General features: G+C 41.9%; 1 protein-coding gene across 4 annotated transcripts in view; it reads right to left on the reverse strand.

Moving 5' to 3' along the window:
• Nucleotides 1-20,028, reverse strand: part of mark1 (MAP/microtubule affinity-regulating kinase 1) — a 188,724-nt gene extending 168,696 nt beyond the window's left edge. For 3 of the 4 annotated variants that reach the window (XM_061910066.1, XM_061910067.1, XM_061910068.1), the window contains exon 1: nucleotides 19,726-20,027. In XM_061910066.1, coding sequence (XP_061766050.1) covers nucleotides 19,726-19,776 — 51 coding nt within the window. In that variant the 5' untranslated portion in view covers nucleotides 19,777-20,027. Of the gene's footprint in view, nucleotides 1-19,725 lie in introns of all 4 variants that reach the window. The other variant, XM_061910065.1, reaches the window with a different exon arrangement.
• Between the last annotated feature and the right edge of the window lie 3,093 nt (nucleotides 20,029-23,121).

Consider the following 23,121-nt stretch of genomic DNA (forward strand, 5'->3'; position numbering starts at 1 on the left):
CCCAAAGCTCATGACCATAGGTGAGGATGGGAACGTAGATCGACCTGTAAATTGAGAGCTTTGCCTTCCGGCTCAGCTCCTTCTTCACCACAACGGATCGATACAACGTCCGCATTACTGAAGACGCCGCACCGATCTGCCTGTCGATCTCACCATCCACTCTTCCCTCACTCGTGAACAAGACTCCTAGGTACTTGAACTCCTCCACTTGGGGCAGGGTCTCCTCCCCAACCCGGAGATGGCACGCCACCCTTTTCCGGGCGAGAACCATGGACTCGGACTTGGAGGTGCTGATTCTCATTCCGGTCGCTTCACACTCGGCTGCGAACCGATCCAGTGAGAGCTGAAGATCCCGGGAAATTGTGTTAGATGTAAATATAAACAGAATACAATGATTTGCAAATCCTTTTCAACCCATATTCAGTTGAATATGCTACAGAGACAACATATTTGATGTTCAAACATGTTTTCTTTAAATAATCATTATCTTTAGAATTTGATGCCAGCAACACGTGACAAAGAAGTTGAGAAAGGTGGCAATAAATACTGATCAAGTTGAGGAATGCTCATCTAACACTTATTTGGAACATCCCACAGGTGTGCAGGCTAATTGGGAACAGGTGGGTGCCATGATTGGCTATAAAACCAGCTTCCCAATGCTCAGTCTTTCACAAGAAAGGATGGAGTGAGGTACACCCCTTTGTTCACAACTGTCACACCTGGGTGAAGTCGTGTCTGGTTTCATGTTGTCTTGTCATTTCCTGTTTTATTTTGAAAGGTGAACTCTCCCTCTCGTTTCAGGTCACTTGCCCTTCCTCCCGTGTCACTGGTCTGATGTCTCTCCTGTTTGCCTGATTGTGCCCACCTGTGTCACCCTCCCTCACGTGTATAAATGTCTCTTCCTCCTCTTGTCTTGTGCCAGAGTATGTCGTCTCGCTACGTGCCTCCAGCCTTGTACCAAGTTTGATGAGTATTGTCTCGCTTTATTTATTGATTTCTTTGTTTCCTCTGAGAGAGTGATTTTCTGTTGTTAAAGTTTTTCATGCTAGTCTTTTGTATCTTGTTCATAGTGCCTTGTTTTCCTTTTTCCTCCTGGAGCGCTTTTAGTTTACTGGCGTCTTGACTCCTTTGCATGATTGATTTTCCTTTTGTAGATAATTGTAGATGGTTGGTTTTTGCTATTAGATTTGTATAGAAATTTTGCTATTGCCTTTTTCCTCCTTATGGAGTGATTTTCTGTTTTTTGCCTTATGCCCTTTGCTACATTCCTTTGTTCCACAAATATATCTAAGATAGATTTTGTAGCCACTTTGTTTTGATCACTCTGTTCTAGAGATAGCAAAGAAAACTAATTAAATAAAGTCTGAGTCAATTGTCACGCTTCTGCACCGGAGTCCTCATTTTCGCCAAGCCCTAACAACAACTGTATGAGCAAATAGTCAAACAGTTTAAGAACAACATTTCTCAAAGTGAAATTGCAAGAAATTTAGGGATTTCAACATCTACGGTCCATAATATCTTTAAAAGGTTCAGAGAATCTGGAGAAATCACTCCACGTAAGCGGCATGGCCGGAAACCAACATTGAATGACCGTGACCTTCGATCCCTCAGACGGCACTGTATCAAAAACAGACATCAATCTCGAAAGGATATCACCACATGGGCTCAGGAACACTTCAGAAAACCACTGTCACAAATACAGTTTCTCACTACATCCATAAGTGCAAGTTAAAGCTCTACTATGCAAAGCGAAAGCCATTTATCAACAACATCCAGAAACGCCGCCGGCTTCTCTGGCCTCGAGATAATCTAACATGGACCGATACAAAGTGGAAAAGTGTTCTGTGGTCTGACGAGTCCACATTTCAAATTGTTTTAGGAAATATTCGACACTGTGTCATCCGGACCAAAGGGGAAGTGAACCATCCAGACTGTTATCGACCCAAAGATCAAAAGCCAGCATGTGTGATGGTATGAGGGTGCATTAGTGGCCAAGGCATGGGTAACTTACACATCTGTGAAGGCACCATTAATGCTGAAAGGTACATACAGGTTTTGGAACAACATACTGTATGCTGCCATCTAACCGCCGTCTTTTTTATGGACGCCCCTGCTTATTTCAGCAAGACAATGCTAAGCCACATTCAGCACGTGTTACAACAGCGTGGCTTCGTAAAAAAAGAGTGTAGGTACTTTCCTGGCCCGCCTGCAGTCCAGACCTGTCTCGCATCGAAAATGTGTGGCGCATTATGAAGCGTAAAATACAACAGCGGAGACTCCGGACTGTTGAAGGACTGAAGCTCTACATAAAACCAGAAGGGGAAAGAATTCCACTTTCATAGCTTCAACAATTAGTTTCCTCAATTCCCAAACGTTTATTGAGTGTTGTTAAAAGAAAAGGTGATGTAACACAGTGGTGAACATGCCCTTTCCCAACTACTTTGGCACGTGTTGCAGCCATGAAATTCTAAGTTAATTATTATTTGCAAAAAAAAAAAAAATACATTTTATGAGTTTGAACATCAAATATATTGTCTTTGCAGTGCATTCAATTGAAAAAGATCTGCAAATCATTGTATTCTGTTTATATTTACATATAACACAATTTCCTAACTCATATGGAAACGGGGTTTGTATGTGGCCTGCGTAAGGACGGAAACAATAAAAGCTGTGCTGCATGCAACTTCATCAATCAATCAACCAATGTTCGTTTATATAGCCCTAAATCACTATTGTCATCTGTTCTACACTTCAACGTTATCTGATCATGCGACATTTATTGGTGTGGTGATTAAAAATAAATACTTAAATAGCAAGTTAATACTAATAATTAGGGATGCTCCGATCGAGCTAACTTTAATGATATTCAGATTTTACTTAAATCATTAAGCATCTCCAGATCCACAAACAACAACGCCGGAAATGCGTCCCGTGAAAAACTGTACGACCGAAACTCTTGAATAACTAAAGTTCCTGGGTGAATAATGTAAACTCACTACACCGATATCAGTGTTTCCCACAGGTCAGGCATCTATTTGTGGTGGTATGGTCGGGCGGTGGGGGGGGTGGGGTGTTGGAGGAAGCGGTGGCGGCGATGACCAAGAAGAACGCGGAGTTGGAATATAATTACAACACTTTATGTACATATTTATATATATATATATTTATATAATATTTACATATTTATATAATATGTAACTACAATCGCCATTCACAGACAGAGTCCCATTGCTTTTATGAGCGGTCCAGTGAGTCAAAAGCCGGAAAAAAAAAAAAATTATATATATATATATATATATATATATATATATATATATATATATATATATATGTATAAAACAATTTATCTGTGGCGGCCGTAATTTTTTCGTGGCGGGCCGCCACAAATAAATGAATGTGTGGGAAACCTTAGGTATGTTTTAGCGCGTGTTTACTGACATATATAAGTAAGGACTTTACACTACTTTATATTATTTATATATATATATAATATATACTTTATACATTATTACTCAGTAGAAGCATTTAAGTCCCATCTTTAAACTCATTTGTATACTCTAGCCTTTAAATATACCCCCGTTTTAGACCAGTTGATCTGCCGTTTCTTTTCTGCTCTGCCCCCCTCCACTTCGTAGAGGGGGGGGGCACAGGTTCGGTGGCCACGGATGAAGCGTCCAGGGTCGGGACCTAGGGTAGACCACTCGTCTGTGCATCGGTTGGGGAAGTCTCTGCGCTGCTGACCTGTCTCCGCTCGGGATGGTCTCCTGCTGGCCCCACTATGGACTGGACTCTCACTATTATGTTAGATCCACTATGGACTAGACTCTCACAATATTATACCAGATCCACTCGACGTCCATTGCACCGGTCGCCCAGGGAGTGTGGGGGGGGGGGGGGGGGGGGGGGGGGGTCCCACATCTGCAGCCCTCTCCAAGGTTTCTCATTGTTATACCATTGGGTTGAGTTTTTCCTTGCCCTGATGTGGGATCTGAGCCAAGGATGTCGTCGTGGCTTGTGCAGCCCTTTGAGACACTCATGATTTAGGGCTATATAAGTAAACATTGATTGATTGATTATAAATGGCAACAGCAGAGGATGAATGTCCCATAACAACAAGATAGAGAAAAAGGAGAAGCTTATCGACTACGGTGTCCCTACGAACTACAAAGGCGGATACGCACAATTTTTCAGGACTTAGGCAGATCAGCAGATACCAGAAGGTAAGAAAAGTTGCTTTTGCGAAACAAAACACCAGATAGTATGTCTTACCTTATACGCACACCATAATAATACTCATATGTTGAAGCACATCAAGCGGTGAAGTGAAGTGAATTATATTTATATTGCGCTTTTCTCTAGTGACTCAAAGCACTTTACATAGTGAAACCCAATATCTAAGTTACATTTATACCAGAGTGGGTGGGACTGGGAGCAGGTGGGTAAAGTGCCTTGCCCAAAAACACGACGGCAGTGACTAGGATGGCGGAAGCGGTACGGCTTCATAGCGTACCAAATTCGTACTAAAACATTTTGACAGATTTTTGAGCGCCGTGTGTAGTTTTCTATATTTTCAATGGAACATAAATTACTATATAGTTATATAAAATGTTGATGTTATTTAAAAAAAATTTTTAGTGCACCTTATAGTCCGGAAAATACGGTATGTGATTGGCCATTGCCGATTTATGTGTTTTAATGCTGATCACAAACACCGATCCTGTCAGACTGACACTTAATTTTCGGCCCCTCAAGCTGGCAGCTAATTTTGTAATTTCCATAAACAGTCTGGAGCTGCTCCCCTAAACTTAAGTAATAATAATCCATTACATTACAGTAAATAAACTGTTTTTTTATACATCTTAAAAGGAGCCATATGTAAGAATTACATGTCAAGGCATTAATAAATGAGCCTTATATCTCAAAAGTCATTAATAAATCATGTTGTTTTCCAATACCTTTAAAACTAATAAGATTTACAGCCCTGAAATCTTGTTATTGTTTTCATTTCGATGTCCCGTCCTTTAGCGTTTGAACAATTAGAAAGTCTGTGAGTGTATCACATACAGGTTGCCATCTTCGTCTAGCAACTGCCACTGGTAGATACTAAACATGTCAGACCTTAGTAAATCTAAAAGGCCTCGTTACAATTCTCAACTTACTCATGACAAAGCCAGGAACAATACAAGGATTTGCATCGGATATGCCTTTGACAGATGGAGACGATTAAACTACAGAATTTTGACCGTGACTGCAGTACCATTTCTGGCCAGATTCTTACATATAGCTCCTTTAAGTATCATTATGAAGTATCATTACCATTGAGGGGCGATGCTAAACATGTTGCACATCGAGAGCAAGCCAGGAGCAGGCATGCTAATAGCTAAGCTAACTACTAAGAGCTTGAAAGACCAATAAATAAGTGCTTAGTTTGGTTTAAGAAGTGTAGATGGAAACATGTTACAGCAGAAGGAAATCAGTTATCGGTCTCCGAATATCCCTAAAAAAACTTTAAAGTGCTTGATTTTCGCTATTTGCGATGCCACTATCCATTTCCATCATACAGTGCTGCCAATGTAAACAAACAATGGCGAATACCACAGCAAGATATAGTGACATTAGCTCGGATTCAGACTCAGATTTCAGCGACTTAAGCGATTCAACAGATTACGCATGTATTGAAACAGATGGTTGGAGTATGAAAGTATTGAAGAAGAAACTGAAGCTATTGAGCGAATAGCTATTGACGCTATTCATAGCCAAAGCATGGCCGAATAGCTGCGTCAGCATCGCCGGTAAAATGTGCGGACCAAACGATCAGGACTTTCGCATCTTGTGACACTGGAGCAACTTAAATCCGTCGATTGGTAAGTGTTTTTTTCGCATTAAATGTGGGTGGAAGGAAACGTAATATAGTTGCAAATGCATCTGCAGGTTATCCATACATCTCTGTGCCGCCGGTCAAATGTGGAGACACTCTGGCACATTCAATGGGGGTCTGGCGGCAGACACTTTGGCATCTTGGGGCCAGTGGTGCAACTTGAATCCCTCCCTGTTAGTGTTGTTATACCCTCCGACAACACACCGTCGAGGCATGATGTCTCCAATGTTCCAAAAAATAGTCGAAAAAACGGAAAATAACAGAGCTGAGACCCAATGTTTACAATGGGTTGAAAATGAAAATGGCGGCTGTATTACCTCGGCGACGTCACATTCTGACGTCATCGCCAAAAGAGCGATAAACAGAAAAGCGTTTAATTTGCCAAAATTCACCCATTTAGAGTTCGGAAATCGGTTAAAAAAATATACGGTCTTTTTTCTGCACCATCAAGGTATATATTGACGCTTACATAGGTCTGCTGATAATGTTCCCCTTTAACCTTGTTGGAGGTAACAAACCCCACACCCTTCTTTAATGAAAAATAAAAGGTGTTTTGTTTTTTTTCAAATTCAAGAAAAAATCACATTTTTTTTTTTACTGGTGCACAAAATGAACCGTGCATGAACATCACCTTGTTTAAAGAACAAAACCAACACAGTCCATGAACTCACAACAAATTACACATCTTATAGACATTACCATGAATTGATTAACGTGGACCCAAACTTAAACAAGTTGAAAAACTTATTCTGGTTTTACCATTTAGTGATAGTACGGAATATGTACTGTACTATATAAACTGTACTGTTTCATATAATGTATTTTATTCCTCTGCAATCTGCTAGTAAAAGTTTCAATCGATCAATCAAACAACCTGCAAATCAGATGGAAAATTAGAGGGAACATTGTTTGGGGGGATCCATAATAAGCCGATAGGAAGAAGTTTTTATTTACACGATAAGTCGGATGTGTCTTTACCTCCGTGGCGGCTCCACCGAACCCCTGAGGCCGACTCACCGAACCCCTAGGGTTCGATCGAACCCAGGTTAAGAACCACTGGTTTAGAGAGAGGATAATACAACAACTTTTGGGGTGTCAGCATTGCCGCAGTCAGTACACGACATACAAGAGGAGAGCGTATCGATCCATAAATTTGTGGTGCTGAAACCAGAGGTAGCATCAATATATAATAAATAAATAATAAATAAATAAATGGGTTGTACTTGTATAGCGCTTTTCTACCTTCAAGGTACTCAAAGCGCTTTGACACTACTTCCACATTTACCCATTCACACACACATTCACACACTGATGGAGGGAGCTGCCATGCAAGGCGCCAACCAGCACCCATCAGGAGCAAGGGTGAAGTGTCTTGCTCAGGACACAACGGACGTGACGAGGTTGGTTCTAGGTGGGATTTGAACCAGTGACCCTTGGGTTGCGCACGGCCACTCTCCCACTGCGCCACGCCGTACATAACATAACATACATACATACATACATACATAACATCTACAGTTATGGTCAAAAGTTTGCATACACTTGTAAAGAACATAATGTCATGGCTGTCTTGAGTTTCCAATTATTTCTAGTTTGGGGGTCATTGTCTTGTTGGAACACCCAACTGCGCACAAAACCCAACTTCCGGGTTGATGATTTCAGGTTGTCCTGAAGAATTTGGAGGTAATACTCCCTTTTACTCTCTGTAAAGCACCAGTTCCATTCGGCAGCAAAACAGGCCCAGAGCATAATACTACCACCACCATGCTTGACGGTAGGAATGGTGTTCCTGGGATTAAAGGCCTGACCTTTTCTCCTCCAAACATGTTGCTGGGTATTGTGGAGGAAATTTCTGTGGTCGGATGAAACAAAAATTGAGCTGTTTGGCCACAATAGCCCTAAATTCCGGCATCGACAGATAAAGAAGAATGTGATATTAAGATGGGGTGAAAAATATGGGAGCTGCTCTCAATACAAGAGTATAATTAGATAAATATTTGTATTTTTTCAATCATTTTGTTTTCATGTGTGTAACTATTTACAAATTCAGGGAATATTTACCTGGACACAAGACTTTGAGGACAAAAACCAAGAGATTTAAATGAGTAACAGTTATTTTTGCTTTTGTTTAGTGTTTTTATTAATTGTTCTGATCAAACATTTGTTAGTAATAAGAAACAATAAAGGAACTACTTGAAATACTGTGTTGATATTGTTAAACTGCCAATAGTACTCACCATAAATAAATAGAAAAATGTACACTTAATACAAGTGATTGTATCGGTATTGTATCGGCTGATCGTACTCATGGATGATCGGAATCGGCAGCCTAAACCCTAATAATAATACATTTATATTTCTGGAATTTCAAAGTGCTACACAGTGGAGAGGAGACAAGAAAGAGATAATTAAATTGTGATTCAAAATTATTCTTCAATCTGTTTTTAATAACATATACATAATATAATGATCAAAATGAGTAAATTACAATAGATTGACTGTTGCAAGTGACCCTCTGAATGCAGCTGTAAAAAAAACAAGTTCGACATCCCTGGTATAGAGGATCTTTGACTGACATTTGTGAAATTGGTCCTGAAAAAAACAGAGAATCTTGGACCAGTGTTTTCACAGCAGAACCTTCAAATCAGCAGAGCACTCGTGTGATATAGAGGATCTTTGACAGGCGTAAACATTTTGATTTGTGTTTTAATTCTTGACTGACTGACTGACTATATTTATAAATTATGACTACATATAATTGTCATTTAGTGGGGAAAATGACATATAGCACAGCCGTGCATTGACATTTATACAAAATGAGATTAATAGCAAAAGGAGAATTATGGTTCTCTGGGCCCTTTCGGAAAATTAGCCCCACCCAGAACTATTTAGATAAAAAATGGACCAGTGGTTTTCGAAATGTGTGGCTGTTATGTGCCAGAAGACTCCAGGGGAGGTGCAGCAGCCTGACAACTATAAAGAAAAAATATATTTCCACACCTGCAGGGCTCAGTTAACTTCAGTTACATTGAAGGGCAGTTGCCTGGAGCCCTCAAACGTCTCATAAAGACAGTAAATTAAGTTGACTTCTAATAAAAACAAGTATTTATTTTCGTCTTAATTAATGCGCTTAATGATAAATCAAAATCATTGTTTCCAGAGTTGCAAGTGCCTTCTCAGGCAATGAAATATTCCATGTTACGAAGCATGTGCAGACTTGAATCAGGATGATGTTCTGGCAAGGTTTGAAAGAGGTTTGTCCAAGAGAAAGCGAGAATAAAACAAACAGTTTTTGCCCAAGGTTTCATTCAACCCGTTTCCCACTGACACCGAGAGTAGGGGCTCTACACCAGCACCAGTCAGCTTTGCCAGATGTGAGTGACACTTTTCAACACAAGCATGTGATTACTGAAGCGCTCCAAAAGGTAAACTTTTGTAACCGAGGGTCCGGCAAGATGCAGAGCAAGCTGGGCAGAAAAGTAAGCAGGCGGGCAGAAACTCGAGGCACGTCTCTTGTTTCATTCGCTCTCTTTTTCCCACCAGTCACACACTTCTAGCCTTTCCAATAATAGTCCTACAAAAATATATTGTATAAAAATGTATGGAAAATGGGATTGAGTAGCGATGTTCGATTCGATTCTTGGGGGTAACGATTTGATTCAGAATAGATTCTCGTTGCAAAACGCTTATTGATTCAAAATCCATACTTTTTAATAACTATGGGTGCCAGTTCTATAATTAACTACATTCCTCCATAAAATATATAAACAGCTGTGATAAATGTACAGATTACGTAAAAGAAAACTGGTTTTGTTTAATACAATTCTACCCAAACATTTAATAAAGTCAAATACAAATGAGGCAACAAGAGAAGTATCAAACACTTCTCTTTTCTAAAGGGTTTCTACAAAAAATATAATTTGCTTTTTCTAATAAAAGACATATTATAAAAACAATTGTTTTAAATGTTATATATAAATATATATATATAAATATATATATATATATATATGTGTCTTGATTGGATTATTCAGAGAATAGTGCTCGATACCGTGGTAGAGCACAATATGTAGGTGTGGAAAAAATCCCAAGACTACTTCATCTCTACAGAACTGTTTCATGAGGGATTCCCTCAATCATCAGGAGATAAAATATCCATTTCCCTGTGACGTCATACAGTGCTGCCAATACAAACAACATGGCGGTTACCACAGCAAGATATAGCGACAGTAGCTCGGATTCAGACTCGGATTTCAGCGGCTTAAGCGATTCAACAGATTACGCATGTATTGAAACAGATGGTCGGAGTATGGAGGCAGATAGCGAAAACGAAATTGAAGAAGAAATAGAAACTATTGAGCGAATAGCTATTGACGCTATTCGGCCATAGCATGGGTGTACCTAATGAAGTGGCTGCCTTATTAGCATCGCCGGTAAAATGTGCGGACCAAACGATCAGGACTTTGGCATCTTGTGACACTGGAGCAACTTAAATCCGTCGATTGGTAAGTGTTTGTTTCGCATTAAATGTGGGTATCTAATTTCAAATATACATACAGCTAGCGTAAATAGCATGTTACCATCGATTAGCGTATCATGTTAGCATCGATTAGCTGGCAGTCATGCCGTGAATAAATATGTCTGATTAGCACATAAGTCAACAACATCAACAAAACTCACCTTTGTGATTTCGTTGACTTAATGGTTGCAAATTCATCTGCAGGTTATCCATACATCTCTGTGCCATGTCTGTCTTAGCATCGCCGGTCAAATGTGAAGACACTCTGGCACATTCAATGGGGGTCTGGCGGCAGATTTCTTGCCAGTGGTGCAACTTGAATCCCTCCCTGTTAGTGTTGTTACACCCTCCGACAACACACCTACGAGTCATGATGGCTCCAAAAAATAGTCGAAAAATCGGAAAATAACAGAGCTGAGACCCGGTGTTTGTAATGTGAAAATGAAAATGGCGGGTGTATTACCTCGGTGACGTCACGTTCTGACGTCATCGCTAAAAGACCGATAAACAGAAAGGCGTTTAATTTGCCAAAATTAGCCAATTTGGAGTTCGGAAATCGGTTAAAAAAATACATGGTCTTTTTTCTGCAACATCAAGGTATATATTGACGCTTGCATAGGTTTGGTGATAATGTTCCCCTTTAAGCCCAAGCTTTTAAAATGTTTGATTTCTGATTCTTGCTCAGTGGCCTTGGTGTTAGACTGTCTGCCCTGAGACCGTTAAACCCGGCCGAGTCATACCAGACTATAAAAATGGGACCCATTACCTCCCTGCTTGGCACTTAGCATCAAGGGTTGGAATTGGGGGTTAAATCACCAAAATGATTCCTGAGCGCGGCGGCCACTGCTGCTCACTGCTCCCCTCAACTCCCAGGGGGGTGGAACAAGGGGATGGGTCAAATGCAATTGTAATGGCCACTAGGGGAGACTAAACCAATCAAAGCGTGCTGTTCAGTATCGTGGCCACTGATTGGCTCAGCCTCGAGGATGCATAACTGTATTGGATTAAAAGAGTGTAAAGGTGACTAAAGGGTGTTATTTCATGTCTAGAGGGCTCCGCTGTTGTCAAAAAACATGTTTAGAAGGTCGTAAACAAGATTTTTTAAGCTCAAGCTTTAAAAATATTTGATTTGTAATCAATTATTCCTATTGCACAGAAGTTAATTTACCAGGTTAATGTCCGTAACCAATTAACAGCAATAAGAGTAGCACAAGTAGTTAATCCTATGTTTAATATTAATTACAAAACTAAATGTGGGATGTAAATAATAATGGAAATATAAGTATTTGTATATAATATATTATTGGTATAAATGTTTAACCAGGAATATTTCACGTCTTTACTGTGTACATACTGTTTTTTTTAATTTCCTGAGCGAACTGTCCTGAAGGAATCAATAAAGTTGTATTTATCTATCTGTATTTGAACAGTGTTTATGTTGTGTACAAGGTGAACTTATAATATGCTGTTTGAGGAAATGTCATATTTCTAGGAAGCTCATCTTGTATTTGACATTGTTTATAGGGTTAGGTGAAATAAGTGCTCAACCTCAGCCTAAACCCTTTCAGTCTGTAACATTGTCAATTTTTGAATGTACAACTGTTTGTTTATGTAAAACTGTTATTTTATTTTGTTGACCACTGACCGAAAAAATAATCAACTAATAAAAAGATAAATAAAAGAGGAGAGTGTCAACATTAAAAAAAATCAAGCATTTTTAAGCATTTTCAGGCACCCTGAAACACAATGACTCAAATCTTTATCAACCAATTCAAGCACCAATGGAATCCCTAAACCAGTGTTTTCCAACCTTTTTTGAGCCAAGGCACATTTTTGCGTTGAGAAAAAAATCCAGAGGCACACCACCAGCAGAAATCATCCATCCATCCATTTTCTACCGCTTATTCCCTTTTGGGGTCACGGGGGGCGCTGGCGCCTATCTCAGCTACAATCGGGCGGAAGGCGGGGTACACCCTGGACAAGTCGCCACCTCATCGCAGGGCCAACACAGATAGACAGACAACATTCACACACTAGGGCCAATTTTTAGTGTTGCCAATCAACCTATCCCCAGGTGCATGTCTTTGGAAGTGGGAGGAAGCCGGAGTACCCGGAGGGAACCCACGCACTCACGGGGAGAACATGCAAACTCCACGCAGAAAGATCCCGAGCCTGGATTTGAACCCAGGACTGCAGGAACTTTGTATTGTGAGGCAGACGCACTAACCCCTCTGCCACCGATCATTCAAAAACAAAACTCAGTTGACAGTAAAAAGTTGTTGGATATGACTTTTAACCATAACCAACCATGCATCAATATAGCTCTTTTCTCAAAGTAGGTGTACTGTCACCACCTGTCACATCACGTTGTGACTTATTTTGAGTTTTTTGCTGTTTTCCTTTGTGTCGTGTTTTAGTTCATGTCTTGTGCTCCTATTTTGGTGGCTTTTTCTCTTATTTCGATATTTTCCTGTAGCAGTTTCATGTCTTCCTTTGAGCTTTGTTTTAGCAATCAAGAATATTTCAGTTGTTTTTATCCTTTGTGGGGACATTGTTGATTGTCATGTAATGTTCGAATGTACATTGACGCCGTCTTTGCTCCACGGTAAGTCTTTGCTGTCGTCCAGCATTCTGTTTTTGTTTACTTTGTAGGCAGTTCAGTTTTAGGCCATGTCTACACTAAGTTGTTTAACCCCTTAAACAAATAATTATTTAGCCTAAAGCCCGTTTCAGCCACACTAAACCAGCGTTTGAGGTCCCCCTCCTCGGATATTTTTTTACGCCGTGTATTTCTTGAATCTTTGCATGGACTCATTGATCGTTTACAAACTGAGTTCAGAGAGGAAATGACGCCAGAAAGACCGCGCCCATACAGGAATTGACGTCAGAAAGAACGCGCCACCGCCAGCTTCATAACAAGCGGTTTCGTAACTCGGAGCTTAACACTGGAAATATGAAGGCGAGTAATCCAGACATAGCCGTGTTTCTCCTTCTTCTACATGTACAAACGCTTGTGGAAATCACACATCAATACCTTAAGAGAAAGCGATTGCAGCTACTTGGTATACAACACATCTCAGACGGCAAGAGAACTTTCCACTGTCCCGGTCAGCTGTGGTTCTACTTAGCAAAACACTTTGTCCATTTGTCGAAGGAGAGTCAACAAGAATGCGAGTTCCCGTGGATGTGATAAAAAAAAAGGTAGCGCATGCTTTGTATTACCTGGCCGTCAAGGGAAGACTACGGAAAACTGCGAATGCTTTTGGACTGGCGAAGCAGACTGTATCGGTTATTGTCCGCCATGTATGTCGCGTACTAGGTCCAGATTATATAAAATCACTAAAAACGAACGGACAATTAAGGTTAAGGCCAAATAGTGAGGAGTCTCCTGACCAGATATCTACATCCCTAGATTTATTGTTGTCAAATGTTCTTTATCACATTGTTTCCTCCTCTCCAAGGTTCTCATAGTCATCATTGTCACCGACGTCCCACTGGGTGTGAGTCTTCCTCGCCCCTACCGAGGATGTCGTAGTGGTTTGTGTTGTGGTTTCTGCAGCCCTTTGAGACACTAGTGATTTAGGGCCAAATAAGTGAACATTGATTGATGGATTGATTGATTGTTTACGTGTCTTAATAAAGATTTGATTAATTTATGATGGCTGAGGTGTGATTCACTACAATAGGGTCCCACAGCACACTGGATTCCAGTTCATTGAAATACCACAACACTGGATATTGTTCAGATAAGTTAAATGCAATAACTTGCACACAAAACAACACTGGAAGTGACTATGACGTGTGCATTTTCCGCACATGCGCGCTGGGCCGGGTTGCGCCGGGGGACGGATGGGGCCGAGGGTCCTAAACGGTGGCAAAGTTGTGTGTGTGGACAAGGATAAGGTTAGGTGGGATTTATCCTGGATAACCTTATCCTTAGTGCTCCTTAGTGTAAATGGGGCCTTAGTTTCGTTACGCATAGCCTTTCCTAAGTTCAATGCCTTTTCTTAGGGGCACTCACCTTTTGTTTATTTTTGGTTGAAGCATTAGGCACCTTTTTACCTGCACACTACCTCCCGCTGTTTCCGACATATACAAAGCTACCGGATGCCACCTACTGATATGGGAGAGTATTACACGGTTACTCTGCCGAGCTCTAAAACGCACTGACCACTCAACCACAACACATCATTTGCAGAATATAATTACTGGTTTGCGAAAAATATTTTTAACCCAAATAGGTGATAATAGATAATAGTGATAATAGACCCTGCCCCAAGTAGAGAAGTTCAAGTACCTAGGAGTCTTGTTCACGAGTGAGGGAAGAGTGGATCGTGAGATCGACAGGCGGATCGGTGCGGCGTCTTCAGTAATGCGGACGTTGTACCGATCCGTTGTGGTGAAGAAAGAGCTGAGCCGGAAGGCAAAGCTCTCAATTTACCGGTCGATCTACGTTCCCATCCTCACCTATGGTCATGAGCTTTGGGTCATGACCGAAAGGATAAGATCACGGGTACAAGCGGCCCAAATGAGTTTCCAGGGCTCTCCCTTAGAGATAGGGTGAGAAGCTCTGCCATCCGGGAGGAACTCAAAGTAAAGCCGCTGCTCCTCCACATCGAGATGAGGTGGTTCGGGCATCTGGTCAGGATGCCACCCGAACGCCTCCCTAGGGAGGTGTTTAGGGCACGTCCAACCGGTAGGAGGCCACGGGGAAGACCCAGGACACGTTGGGAAGACTATGTCTCCCGGCTGGCCTGGGAACGCCTCGGGATCCCCCGGGAAGAGCTAGACGAAGTGGCTGGGGAAAGGGAAGTCTGGGTTTCCCTGCTTAGGCTGTTGCCCCCGCGACCCGACCTCGGATAAGCGGAAGAAGATGGATGGATGGATGGATGGATGGATAGATAATCTCCCACGGAACACCAGACTGTATCTCACGGCACAGTAGGGCTGGGCGATATAATAATATACTCAATATATCATGGGTTTGTCTTTGTGCGATATAGAAAATGACTATATCGTGATATTCGAGTATACGTTCTCCCGCAGTTGCTTTTAGCTGCAGGTATTACACTGCAGGCTCTTCCCACTCTTTCTTGTCTCTCCTTCTCACAGAGATGTAAAACAAGCGCACCTTCTTACATACGTCACATACGTATACGCCCTCGCGGAGCAGAGAGGTAGCGGCATGGTAACATTAGCTGTGGCGCCAACGGAGCGGTGCGAGTGGTAATACGAGAGAAACAAGGTGCGAATTTGGTAACAAATGAAGGAAGAATTAATTACCAAGAAAAACAGCAGGGAGTCCATCATGTGGCGGTGGTTTGGCTGCAAGCGGGAATATGTCGAACACACAACCGTAATATGTCAAGTATGTGGCAAAAGCGTACAAAAAGTAGCAGCTCTACTAATGTAGCATCATTTGAAAAGTCACCTGCTAGAGAATGAAGAGTGCTTGAAACTCCACATGTCAACATCTCCGTTCGGTGCCACACCCAGAAAATGCAGAAGCAACCATTTCCCCATCAACACCGTATGAAAAAAATAGTCAACAACAGAACGAGGTAACGTCTGCAGTAACCTACCACATAGCGAAGGACATACACTATTTGATTTCCTATTATGCACCTCATTTCTATTTGATAGTTATTGAAATATATAGTGTGACATCATGCACAAAAGTGCACTTTATTTGTTTTAAACTATTTTAGTGGCAGGGCTTCACGGTGGCAGAGGGGTTAGTGCGTCTGCCTCACAATACGAAGGTCCTGTAGTCCTGGGTTCAAATCCAGGCTCGGGATCTTTCTGTGTGGAGTTTGCATGTTCTCTCCGTGAATGCGTGGGTTCCCTCCGGGTACTCTGGCTTCCTCCCACTTCCAAAGACATGCACCTGGGGATAGGTTGATTGGCAACACTAAATTGGCCCTAGTGTGTGAATGTTGTTTGTCTATCTGTGTTGGCCCTGTGATGAGGTGGCGACTTGTCCAGGGTGTACCCCACCTTCTGCCCGATTGTAGCTGACATAGGCGCCAGCGCCCCCCGCGACCCCGAAAGGGAATAAGCGGTAGAAAAAGGATGGATGGATGGATATTTTAGTGGCGTTCCGTACAAAAAGTGCACTGTAATTTCAAGCTGTTTTGTTATATCATCCTAGTGACATCATGCACAAAAGTGCACGAATATTTTGTTTTAAAATGTCTCTGACAATCGTGCACTTTCTGTTTTGGAAATGACATGAATGTTAGTTGGTTCTGTATATCATTTTTCCCAAATAGTTCAAGAAAGACCACTACAGATGAGCAATATTTTGCACTGTTGTACAATTTAATAAATCAGAATAGCTTGCTTTAAAACGTCTCTGACAATCTTGCATGTTTGTTGGGGACGTGGTTAAGAGGGGAGGAGTATATTTACAGCTATCCCTCCATCCATTTTCTACCGCTTATTCACTTTTTTCGGTCGCGGGGGGTGCTGGTGCATATCTCAGCTACAATCGGGCGGAAGGCGGGGTACTCCCTGGACAAGTCGCCACCTGATCGCAGTATGTGTTGAAATCTTTATTTATAATTGAATCACTTGTTTATTTTTCAACAGGTTTTTAGTTATTTTTATATCTTTTTTTCCAAATAGTTCAAGAAAGACCACTACAAATGAGCAATATTTTGCCCTGTTATACAATTTAATAAATCAGAAGCTGTTAACATAGTGCTGTATTTTATTTCTTTATCTTTTTTTTTTTTTCAACCAAAAATGCTTTGCTCTGATTAGGGGGTACTTGAATTAAAAAAGTGTTTTATTTTTTTTTATTTAGCCTTTATTTAACCAGGTAATAATCCCATTGAGATCAAAGATCTCTTTTCCAAGGGAGACCTGGCCCAGAGGGCAGCAGCAAGGTTAATAGTTAAAAAGTTAAACTACCAATGAGATTTAACCCCCAATTCCAACCCTTAATAAGGTTACAATAAAAACAGTAAACAACACATAAAACATCACATTTACAACATTAAAACGTGCTCATATGACACGTGCATACAGACAAGGCAGACTGCAATCCTTTCACAGAGGCTTTAAACTCATTCAATGTAACAAGGGTTTGAAGTTGAATATTCGATTGTAGGTTATTCCAAGCCTTCGGTGCTAAAAAAAATGTTCACAGAGGGTACATCTCTGAAAAAAGGTTGAGAACCCCTGCTCTAAAAGCTGTAGATGTTATTGTCACATATGCATGCACAGTAGATGACAGTATTGTCCTGTTTAAGAGTGTCACAACATTGCTGTTTACGGAAGACGAACTGCTTTACGGTAGACAAAAACGTGACTGCTGTTGTTGTGTGTTGTTGCCGCACTGGGAGGGCGGTAATGCGACTGCCTAACAATAAACCCACACAAGAAACCAAGAACTCGCCCTCGATCATTCTACAGCAGGGGTGCCCACACTTTTTCTGCAGGCGAGCTACTTTTCAATTGACCAACTCGAGGGGATCTACCTCATTTATATATATCATTTATATTTATTTATTTATGAAAGAGACATTTTTGTAAACAAGTTAAATGTGTTTAATGATAATACAAGCATGTGTAACACATATAGATGTCTTTCTTTCACAAAGACAAGAATATAAGTTGGTGTATTACCTGATTCTGATGACTTGCATTGATTGGAATCAGACAGTAATGATGATAACGCCCACATTTTCAAATGGAGGAGAAAAAAAGTTGTCCTTTCTGTACAATACCACATGAAAGTGGTTGCTTTTTGGCATCTAATTCATCCAGCTTCCATACACTTTACAAGAAAAACATTGGCGGCAAATTCCGTAGCTTGCTTGATTGACATTCACGGCACCCGAGGGTCTTGTGAGATGACGCTGGCTGCTGCCAGTTCATTATTATGAAAAAATGACAGAGAGGAAGGCGAGAAACACTTTTTATTTCAGCAGACTTTCGCGCCGTCCCTTCCGTCAAAACTCTAAAGGCCGACTGCACATTTCCTATCTTCACAATAAAAGCCCTGCTTCATGCTGCCTGCGCTAACAAAATAAGAGTCTCGGAAAGCTGGCGTGCACAAGTGATGTGCACGCCAGCTTTCTGAGGGATCGCTTGTGCACGCCAGTTTTCCGAGACTCTGTATTTAGTTAGCGCAGGCAGCATGAAGCAGGGCTTTTATTGTGAAGATAGGAAATGTGCAGTCGGCCTTTAGAGTTTTGACGGAAGGTACGGCGCGAAAGTCTGTTGAAATAAAAAGTGTCTCTCGCCTTCCTCTCGGTCATATTTTCATAATAATGATCTTGCAGCAGCCGGCGTCATCTCACAAGACCCTCCGGTACCGTGAATGTCATTTAAGTGACGTCTTGGTGAAGATTGAGGATCACTCATTTTTAGGTCTATTTTTTTTAAAAGCCTGGCTGGAGATCGACTGACACACCCCCCGCGGTCGACGACGTAATGGGCACCCCTGTTCTACAGTTATAATGTCACTCTGTTTATATTGTGGGAAAGCGGGCGTGAAAACAGGCTGTCGACACGTCAAACGGGTCCGCATGGAGCTGGAGGTGGCGTGGCCTCCAGCTCCGCCTGATATTTCGTGAGATTTTCAGGAGAAATTTTGTCCCGGGAGATTTTCGTGAGAGGCGCTGAATTTCGGGAGTCTTCCGGAAAAATCCGTGAAGGTTGGCAAGTATGGTTACTCACGTAAAACATCCATCCATCCATTTTCTACCGCTTATTCCCTTCCGGGGTCGCGGGGGGCGCTGGCGCCTATCTCAGCTACAATCGGGCGGAAGGCAGGGTACACCCTGGACAATGCTTTATTTAATTAAATATTTAACATTTTCCGGATTTTTATTTTTTTCTGCCCATTGAAAAACAGACAGCAGAGTCTGGACCATGTCGTGCCAGGGGGATGGTGAGTAATATGAATAATAACAAGCTCCATCCCCCCCTCCAGCAGCACCGAGAGTGCAGCTCCGGGCCCACGAGGTGACGGATGTCACATTGCAATGCTTCCGAGTGAAAAAGTAGGGCAACCCATTCCCCCCTTCCCCCCCGTCCCTAAATACCGCCTGTAACCTTCCCAGTTCGGTTGTCATTACCCAGGCCGGCGCGGCGCCTTGTTTAGCGGGCGGCACATCCACGGCAAGGTGGGTTATTCCGGTCCCGGGTGGGTTTATTCCCGGCGGAAGAAAAGGGGAGGCAGCGTGCCCATTGGCCGGGTGCGCCGCCTTAGCAGCCTCCTTCCGCCGAGCTAGCTGCCGCTTTTCCCGCACTCTTCCCGACAACAACAAAAAAAACAAAAAAACAATCATGGCGTCTCATTCTGGGTTGTACTTACGTTCTCCGTGTCCCGCTCGTTGACCGTGGGCAATGGCGTCCTGGTCGACATCTTGTGTTTAAGAGAGAAATCCCCGGGCTAAGGCCGCTCGGCGCTGGTCCGCCTGTCTCTCTCTCTCTACATCCCACCCCCACTCCTCAGCACAAAGCCACCCCGGCCGGAAGTGCGCAAACGGCGGCTAGCTAACGCGGCATTGCCCCGCCAATTGGGATACCGGGTGGGCCGCCAGATGTTCCCGCTAGGAGCTCCGGAGCAGGTTGTCACAAAAGCTAAGGTTGCTCCGGCGAGAGGAAGAGGGAGGAGAGAACGAGTTGGGGAGGAGGCAAGATGCGCATCTCTAAAAAAAAAAAAAAAAAAAAACTCCCACCAGGAAGGATGGAGGTTTTTTTTTTGTTTGTTTGTTTTTTAATTGAACAACAAACATTCATTTTGGAATACACACAAAAGGGACAAGCGGTAGAAAATCACGGATAAAAACAAAAGCAAACACAGATTAATATTATTAATTATGAAAGAAGACAAAAAGGGCTACCTAAATCACTTTAAATGTTTTTTTTTTTAACAGAGATATCAATTTTGTACTCTTAATAATCCTCCGAGATTCAATTGATAATTGCCAATTAGGAAATGTAGGCCTTACTTTCATAAATCAACATTTATGTCGATGTTTGCTTGGAGCATAGTAATTAGTGGTGTGGGGGAAAAATCGATTCGAATACAAATCGTGATTCTCGATTTTTTTAATTTTATTTGTTTATTTTTTTTTTAATCATCCATCCTTCCATCTTCTTCCGCTTATCCGAGGTCGGGTCGCGAGGGCAACAACCTAAGCAGGGAAGCCCAGACTTCCCTCTCCCCAGCCACTTCGTCTAGCTCTTCCCGGGGGATCCCGAGGCGTTCCCAGGCCAGCCGGGAGACATAGTCTTCCCAACGTGTCCTGGGTCTTCCCCGTGGCCTCCTACCGGTTGGACGTGCCCTAAACACCTCCCTAGGGAGGCGTTCGGGTGGCATCCTGACCAGATGCCCGAACCACCTCATCTGGCTCCTCTCCATGTGGAGGAGCAGCGGCTTTACTTTGAGTTCCTCCCGGATGACAGAGCTTCTCACCCTATCTCTAAGGGAGAGCCAAAACTCATTTGGGCCGCTTGTACCCGTGATCTTATCCTTTCGGTCATGACCCAAAGCTCATGACCATAGGTGAGGATGGGAATGTATATCGACCGGTAAATTGAGAACTTTGCCTTCCGGCTCAGCTCCTTCTTCACCACAACGGATCGGTACAACGTCCGCATTAGTGAAGACGCCGCACCGATCCGCCTGTCGATCTCACGATCCACTCTTCCCTCACTCGTGAACAAGACTCCTAGGTACTTGAACTCCTCCACTTGGGGCAGGGTCTCCTCCCCAACCCGGAGATGGCACTCCACCCTTTTCTGGGCGAGAATCATGGACTCGGACTTGGAGGTGCTGATTCTCATCCCGTTCGCTTCACACTCGGCTGCGAACCGATCCAGTGAGAGCTGAAGATCCCGCCCAGATGAAGCCATCAGGACCACATCATCTGCAAAAAGCAGAGACCTAATCCCGTGGCCACCAAACCGGAACCCCTCAACGCCTTGACTGCGCCTAGAAATCAATCCAACAGCAATACCATAACAATGCAATCCAATTCCAAAACCAAACCTGAGCCAGCAACACTCAGAACTGCAATAAACAGAGCAACTGAGAGGAGACACAAACACCACACAGAACAAACCAAAAGTAGTGAAACAAAAATGAATATTATCAACAACAGTATCAATATTAGTTATAATTTCAGCATTAAAAATCCCTCATTGACATTATCATTAGACATTTATAAAAAATAATAAAAAAAGAACAATAGTGTCACAGTGGCTTACACTTGCATGGCATCTCATAAGCTGGACAACACACTGTGTCCAATGTTTTCACAAAGATAAAATAAGTCATACTTTTGGTTCATTTAATAGTTAAAACAAATTTACATTATTCCAATGAGTTGATAAAACATTGTCCTTTACAATTATAAAAGCTTTTTTTTTAAATCTACTACTCTGCTAGCATGTCAGCAGACTGGGGTAGATCCTGCTGAAATCTATGTATTGAATTGGAAAAAAATCGTTTTTGAATGGAGAATCGCGTTGAATCGAAAAAAATCGTCATATAATCGAATCGCGACCCCAAGAATCGATATTGAATTGAATTGTGGGACACCCAAAGATTCGCAGCCCTACTATTAAATATGAAACAAGACAAAAAGGGCTACCTCCTGGTACCCCAGCACCTCCAAAACCCTCAAATCTAGACTCCAAACATCCCAGAATAAGCTAGTCCGGTTACTTTTAGACCTCCACCCCGGATCACACCTCAATCCAACCCACTTCTCCAAAGTGGGCTGGCTCAGGGTGGAGGACAGAGTAAAACAACTTGCACTGAGCCTAGTCTATAAAATCCGCTACACCTCCTTGATACCGAAGTACATGTCAAACTACTTCCTTAACGTAAATGACCGCCATAACCACAACCCCAGGGGGAGCTCCACAAACCACGTTAAACCCAGATTCCGATCTAACTAAGGTCTTAACTCATTCTCTTTCTATGCCACATCAATGTGGAATGCACTCCAAACAGGTATAAAAGTAAGTGCATCTCTATATTCCTTCAAAACTGCTCTAAAACAACACCTCCAGGCAACTTCAACACTTTACTAATACCCTCCTCCATTCACATCCCATCTCCCCGGATTATAAACAACTCAAATGTACTTCTAATGTATATACTTGTTCTTATGCTATGTGAACTCACTATGTTCTCTGCTGGCTGTACATATCCTACTAAATAAGACCTACACTGTTTCAATGTCCACATTTCTCTGTTGATGCAATTGTTGATGACTGAAGTTCTGATATCAACCAAAGCTCCTCATCCCACCCCCCGGATTGTAAATAATGTAAATAATTCAATGTACATACTATGATGATTAACTTGTGTGATGACTGTATTATGTTGATAGTATATATTTGTACCATGAATTGATTAACGTGGACCCCGACTTAAACAAGTTGAAAAACTTATTCGGGTGTTACCATTTAGTGGTCAATTGTACGGAATATGTACTGTACTGTGCAATCTACTAATAAAAGTATCAATCAATCAAAAACCTAAATCACTTTAAATGTTTTTTTTTAACAAAGATATAAATTTAAAGGCTTTTGTTGTCTTAATAATTCTCAGAGATTTGATTGATAATTGTAAATCATTAAGCCAATTAGGAAATGTAGGCCTTACTTTCATAAATCAACATTTATGTGGATGTTTGCCTGGAGCATAGTAATGTTGACAAACATTTCTATGTTACAGTCATTTATAAATAAA

This window comes from Nerophis ophidion, linkage group LG09 (assembly GCF_033978795.1).
Source record: "Nerophis ophidion isolate RoL-2023_Sa linkage group LG09, RoL_Noph_v1.0, whole genome shotgun sequence".
NCBI lineage: Eukaryota > Metazoa > Chordata > Actinopteri > Syngnathiformes > Syngnathidae > Nerophis > Nerophis ophidion.